At 40.1% G+C, this 7,409-nt stretch overlaps 1 protein-coding gene across 1 annotated transcript; it reads left to right on the forward strand.

The window, feature by feature from the left end:
* Nucleotides 1-1,122: 1,122 nt before the first annotated feature.
* On the forward strand, nucleotides 1,123-6,206 carry LOC311134286 (cysteine and glycine-rich protein 1-like). Its single transcript, XM_084167920.1, has 6 exons — nucleotides 1,123-1,424; nucleotides 3,831-3,940; nucleotides 4,506-4,674; nucleotides 5,001-5,130; nucleotides 5,529-5,622; nucleotides 5,827-6,206. Exons 2-6 carry the CDS (start codon nucleotides 3,832-3,834, stop codon nucleotides 5,901-5,903), a joined length of 579 nt encoding a protein of 192 aa, XP_084024046.1. The 5' UTR covers nucleotides 1,123-1,424; nucleotide 3,831; the 3' UTR covers nucleotides 5,904-6,206.
* Nucleotides 6,207-7,409: the final 1,203 nt, after the last annotated feature.

Here is a 7,409-nt window from a genome sequence, read left to right on the forward strand (position 1 = left end):
TGACCGGTACAGGGTTGACTGTAACAGGGTTGACGATTTCATCTTAAATCAGCCATAAATCCCCTTGTGACAGTGGGAATGGAAGCTTGTTGTGTGTAACAGGGATGGGCAATTGAACACAATAAATGTTTTATTGTGAATACATGTCTAGCCTGTCTATCTATGCCTGTCTATAACGGTGAACTTGTTATGCTCGACTCGTTCCGTTTTCCACCACAAGACACCAGAAAATGGCCAAAAAGAGTATAACCAGCTTACACTATGATTTGACTATTAGATGTTCAATGTTTCTTTTGAAAAAAATATGTTTTAAAGAAATAGTTGAACCATATTAAAACGAGTTCAGTTCACGTAACAGGTTGACCTTAAAATAAGGGACAGACTTTTTTTTAAACCTTGAAATGAATCACTAATCACAATCTTCAGAAATGACTTTGTTAAAGCAACAAAATAACTAGGGCTTAACAATGATGGTGAAAACTTGGAGACATTTTGGGGTTAAGTGGGTATTAATCTTCCTAGAACTCACAGAGGGACATGTCATAATGCTGCATTTTTTAACTTTAGTAAGTCTTTGTTCATATAACAGAATCAGATTTAAATGAATTTTCCATGTGGTCTATATTAGAGGACACTTCATTTAATATAACAGGCTTTTAAGTTATACATTTGTGCACAATTTCTACTTAAAATATTTAAGACTGTGTTTATGTTGTGCAGTGACCCTTAAATGGTTTGACCATCAAGATATTTTTTTACACTTGATTGATATCCAGACATAATGCGTGACTGGCTACGCCTGGTGGTGGCCAGGAAGATCTCTATCAGATCACAATGGTTGTGTTTACACAGGCAGCCCAATTCTGATATTTTTTCCACTAATTTACCTTTTGACCAGTCACATCAGATCTTTTCACATCAGATCTTTTTCAGAGCTGATCTGATTTGTCAAAAGACCAAATAGTGAAAAAAATATAAGAATTGGGCTGCCTGTGTAAATGCAGCCAATGTGTCTTTTAATTGTCTACACCTGTCAAAAAAATGTGGGCACAATCAGAATGGACAAGCTCAGGGGTGCATGTTAGCACCAGGTATAAACAGGGCTTCTCTCGCTCTCTTTTTCCCTCTCTTATTTCTTTTCTCTCTCTGCATCTCTCTAAATCTGTTTCTGCACATCTCTCTCTCCCAAACCCTTTTCCTTCATCCATCTAAAGCCCTTTCTTCCTCTCTTTTTCTCCTCCACTCTCTACATCTCTTTCCCAGTCTACGTGTGTACCCAGCAGACTCCTCCTTCTTAAGTCCCAGCTTGGTTTGTTTCTCTGAGTTCTTTTAGACTGAAGCAACCGCTGAACTGTTCTGAACTCCACAGTCAGAGATCACTTTACAACCAGAGAGTTTCGGCCCAGCCTCAAACACTAAAACAGGTAAGATGGGACCATCTCAATACCTACCGGCTCCTGTAGCCACTGTTTTCATGATGTATAGCATATGGTAACAGGCCACAAAGAACACATTCAAAACATGTATTACTATCCAAGACTGCACAGATTCTTCTGCTTTTTCACTTTCAAAGTGCAGGGCAGATCATATCTCATGTGCTAGAAACTCACAGGGTAAGGAGGGTAAAATAAGCTGTGGTGAGTAGGGAAGGAATGACTTAGTAGCTTGATCATAATTCTGTACAATAGATGAAGTGGTAGCTGCTATATGGTACTGTATATGTAATGAAAAGAGTGGTGATGACAGCAGCTTTTAGATCAAGATGATGACAGCAGAACACATTGTTAGATGTAAAATCACCAAAATGGGTCATGTTTTGGCTGGGTGCATTAATGGTTCTATTTCCTGAGCATCTGCAGGAAAGGAGTCACAGAACTCAGGAAATGATATGAGTAATGTCCGTGTAGAGTACGACCAGCTTCCTATGAAATGTTTTGCTCAGTATTGAAGTTACACACTCAACCCTTTATACATGATAGCTGATGTCGCAATAACTTGTCTTGTTGTTGCAGGTATTTGGAGTGGTAAGTGGGATAGAGGTGATGTTTACAAAATACATCTTTCAGCGTCTGAATATTTCTATTGCCTTATTCTCTGTGTCTAAAGCCACCTGACCTGGTCAGTAGCATAGAGTGGCTGACTGGGGTCAGTGACTGTCTAAGGTCATGAAGTGACTGCTAACATGTGGTCTAATTACATTTACATTTTGGTAATTTAGCAGACGCTCTTATCCAGAGCAACTTACAGGACCCTGTTTTTCAATTTTTGCCTAAAATGACATACCCAAATCTAACTGCCTGTAGCTCAGGACCTGAAGCAAGGATATGCATATACTTGATACGATTTGAAAGATTGATCCAGTGAAGCATTGCAATACTGGACTATTTTTGTATCAAGTATGCCCAAATGTGCTGAATTGGTCAATTGATACATTTTCAAGTACATAACTATAGAGATAATACAAATGTAAGTTTACACACTCCCAGGAATGTCATACATGATGGATCATTAGCTTATACACTAACTTTCACACATCTAGATGGCCGGGCGGGGTGAGCGTGGAGCCAAAGACAACAGGGGTTCAAACTGTAGAACCCAGTTCCTACATTTGAATATAAAAATGTATTTTATCATACAAAACTATGCTCATTTTATCTCTGGGACCCTTAGAATGACAAATCAGAGCAAGATTACTGAATGTAAGTACATTATTTTCCTTCAGAGGTGAATGTATCAAACCAGTTGCCGTGATACGTTTTTTGTTGTTGTGCACTCTCCTCAAACAATAGCATGGTCTTTTTTCACTGTAATAGCTACTGTAAATTGGACAGTGCAGTTAGATTAACAGGAATTTAAGTTTTCTGCCCATATAAGACATGTCTATGTCCTGGAAAGTTTGCTGTTACTTACAACAGTCATGCTAATCACATTAGCGCACGTTAGCTCAACCATCCCGTATACGGGACACCAATCCCATAGAGGTTAAGTGCCTTGCTTCAAGGTCACATCGACAGATTTTTCACCTAGTCGACTCTGGGATTTAAAAAAACACCCTTTCGGTTATTGGCCAACACTCTTAACTGCTAGGCTACCACAAAATAAAATGAATTTCCTGTTTACCCAAATGGAGATTAGCGCCTTCTGTCTGGGTGACATCCTAGATGGAATGCATATTTCAACAAGATGGATCGAAGTACAATACACTCATCCAACAGCAATTTATTATTTAAATTCAACAGCAGACTTGATAAGTTGAGTTAGGTCAATGAGTGTTCTACATGAGTGGTCTGGCACCTCCCTAGCCTCAGGAGGAACTTCGCATTTCATGAAAAGGAGAATAAACAGTGAAAGTGCCTGCAGGTACTGTAGCCAAGCCCAGTAGCAGTTTCAACTCAGGAGTGGCCTTATCATCACAATGTCTTCATTTTATGAGTACATTCCTAAGATGCCATAAGTTTAGAAGAAAGGATATCTACAGAGGATAACCAGGCTCTATTGTGTAAATACTGTATGTTCTCTCATTTGTAAAGTTCTTGATCACATGACCTGACCAGAAACTCAGAACCCTAGTTATAGTCTATAACTGGTTGCACACACTTTTTCGTGGTCAAGTCACAAGGTCTGAAAAACCTCACATTGTATACACAGCTTCATGCATTCCTCATATTGTAGGTCTCCTACCATCCGATGCGTGTCAGGAACTCTAGAAGTGTATATATATTTTTTTTATTCTATGTGAGTAACTCCTCCCATTCAGTGTGTGTCAAACAGAAGGAACCACATACCTCTATTTCTATGTAAGGAACTAACTCTCCACTGTAACTCCGCAGAATGCCTTTGGGAGGAGGAAATAAGTGTGGCTGCTGCCAGAAGACTGTGTACTTTGCTGAGGAAGTGCAGTGCGAAGGGAAATATTTCCACAAGTCCTGCTTTCTGTGCAGTAAGTGATCTGATTGAGGTCATCCCGTTCTTTCATAAACCACCTTGACTGACTACTAATGTACCAATTATTCTGAGCTGACATTAAGAGCTCAGGATGGAATGTAAAGTATTTGGCACTCAGAGGAAGCGGAGCATCCAAAGGTTCTTGGTTCTCACTAGCACGTCCTTATTTGGAGAGAGAGAAATGGATGTGTCACAGGCCTTATATGGGAGAAAAGGTACCAGAGAGTGATCTGGCTCAGATGAGTGTTTGTTAGTTTGAGTTAACTGTGCGCATCTCTCGGCCCCAGAGTCAGTTTAACATTTGAAGTTCTAACACTGTGGTGATCCCATAATGTCATTGCAATGATTCAGACTCTAAAGAGTCAAATGTCTGAAACTACATGGTCTGTTGCTGATAAACATAACACAAAATGACCTCAGATTGGAAGACTGTTAGTATTGGTGTGTAGCTTCTAAACTCCTTTGCTGCTGCTGCTATGGCACAGCATTGACCAATCAGTTCAATGCTTCTAAATCTGTCTATTGTCTACCTCTCCCTGCCTAAAATATTCTGCTCTTAGTGGCATGTAAGAAGAACCTGGACAGCACAACGGTGGCCTGCCATGTGGATGAGATCTACTGCAAATCCTGCTACGGCAAGAAGTATGGGCCAAAAGGCTATGGATTTGGTGGGGGAGCAGGCACCCTGAGCATGGACACGGGGGCACATCTTGGAATCAGACCTGAAGAGTAAGGAAGTCATCTCAGAATTGTATGTACTCTCCATACAAATAGGTCTACCAGGGCTATTTCCACAGCACTGCTGATATTCATCATTCCCTTCTAATAAGTGACTTATTAGGACCTGGGACACGATTACATTAATTAATCAATCGATTAGGGATAAAGGAAAACCTGCAGACCTTGAGGCCTGAATTGAATGTTGCTCTAAATAGTTTAATCATAACAAATCTAACCACTGTAAGTTTGCACACAGTGAGCTGAATGGTGTTAATGTCATGACATATCCAGCAAATGCTTCCTCAAAGTAAGACAGTCTGTTTGTTCATCAACAGGCCTGCAGCCCACCGCCCCACCAACAACCCCAACGCCTCCAAGTTGGCCACCAAGTTTGGCAGCTCAGACGTGTGCCCACGCTGTGCCAAGGCTGTGTATTCTGCTGAGAAAGTGCTCGGAGGTGGAAACGTAAGTCAGAGTTTTGGGCTGATCCTGTTTATTGGAAGGGGAGAGCTACATTATGGTTAATCTCAAAACCCTGCTTCTCCTAAACATCATGGGGGCAGTTTCCCGGACACAGATTAAGCCTAGTCCTGGACTAAAAAGCATTCTCCATTGAGCTTGCTGTCTGGTCCAGGACTATGTTTAATCTATGTCCGGGAAACAACCCATATATTTAACAGTACTACATGGCCATACTGTATCATTGGTTGCTGTGGAGGTGCTGTCAACTGAAATGCATGATGGGGGATATCTAATCTGTGTTCAAATACTCTAATGGGAAGGAGGAATACCAGTTATTGTTGACACTGCATCTGTGCAGCCCAGTGCTGAGACCAACCTTTCTCCTTATCTGTCTTTTCCAGTCCTGGCACAAGAGCTGCTTCCGCTGTAGCAAATGTGGGAAGGGGCTGGAATCAACCACTGTAGCTGACAAAGATGGAGAAATCTACTGTAAAGGTGTGTATACTCTATTCCTGATCTTCTACTGTGACTTGTTTTAGTGCTCTTCATAACCAAATGTGTAGATAACTCATGGATTGCCTCAAAACAGAATTTAAATAAACTAGAGAAAATGCTAATACTGTAGTATCTGTTATCAATTTATCTCCTGTTGTATGTAAATACATTATTATATAAAGTATACTACCTTTTCATCCACAGCATGTTATGCCAAGAACTTTGGTCCCAAGGGCTTCGGGTTCGGCCAGGGGGCAGGAGCTCTGGCACATGCTCAGTAGAGCTCAGGCCTCGTCAGACAGACTCCCAAACATTTGGACTGTAAATCCCAGGATTCCCCAGTCAACCTCTATTTAATCCTGCCGTCTCATTCCAGCTACTGTCATAGAGGCTCAATAGCAACACACAGTGCACAGCTTACCTATGTGCTTACCTTACCAGCAGAGTTAGCTGCTGCTGTTTTTTCTCTAAGGTTTGGCATTGAGGAGGTTAATAATCTGCATGAGACATTTTTTGTAACCTTTATGAGAGAACTAAGACTTTACAGTGTATTCATTTTGACCTAATAAACTCCAACCACAAGAGCATTCCTTTTTGCAATTTGAATGTACACAAAGTGAGTCACAGTATTTATTGACAGTAAGATGGACACACCCTGGTTTGTAGTGTTTGGCAGTTGGTGAGTTTGCTTAACGGGGCAATTTATCAGCGGCAGAGTAAAAGAAGAAAGTCACACAGTATTGTAGTCCAAGGCTATAAAGTCTGAAGACTTGCATTGATCTTATCGTATGAGATGTACTGTATCAAATACTGTGCACATTAAAAGGCAACAAAAAACTCTAAGAGAAAATAGCATTGTATTGAATTAAAACATGGTAATGTGGGAGAATTGTGTTAGAGAAATAGGCTTGAATGACAACCGCACATTTGGAAACAAACAACCCGATTTGAAATATTTTAGACATCAGAGCAACCTGGAGGGAATCTTATTTGAGTCAGAAAAGGAGGTTCATATGATAGGTAAGCCTCTTCTAGTGTAGACAAATACAAGTTCTGACCTTGACATGTGCTGCGTTCATAAAAATGTGGGAAGGTGGTATTTACCACATACAACTGGTAATTAGTGGGAAACTTGTCTATCGTCCCTGCGCTCTAACATCTTCCACATGCTGACCTCTGATGTCACCTACTAAGGAAATTACCTCAAACAGCATTTTCAGCAGTTAAATGCAACAACAAAACATTAATTATAAAACGCTTAATCTATTAATATGATTTTTTAACTCTATAATTTGTTTACAAGCATGATAGCTGTACTTTTAGTTTATGGTTGAGGCAGCTTGTTGGCCATTATCCAATCGGCATTTCTCAAATAATTCAAAGCACATAAATGCATCCAGCTGGTATTTGTTACTTCAACACTGGTAATTAACACTTTCCCACATGGTTATGAACGCACCGTCAATTCCCTAATAATTCCACCACCTTTACACAAGGTCAAGTAGAAAAACATCTACTTAATTTTTTTCTGATAGAAATAACAGCATTCTCCATGCACTGTAATTTATAAATTGATAAGAGCTATTGATAAGGGCTAGCTAAATGAGTAATCCGTTTAGATAAGGGGGTTGTAAATACAGTGGGGAAAAAAAGTATTTAGTCAGCCACCAATTGTGCAAGTTCTCCCACTTAAAAAGATGAGAGAGGCCTGTAATTTTCATCATAGGTACACATCAACTATGACAGACAAAATGAGATAAGAAAATCCAGAAAATCACATTGTAGGA

Source organism: Coregonus lavaretus (genome assembly GCF_964263955.1).
Source record: "Coregonus lavaretus genome assembly, chromosome: 8".
Taxonomy (NCBI): Eukaryota; Metazoa; Chordata; class Actinopteri; order Salmoniformes; family Salmonidae; genus Coregonus; species Coregonus lavaretus.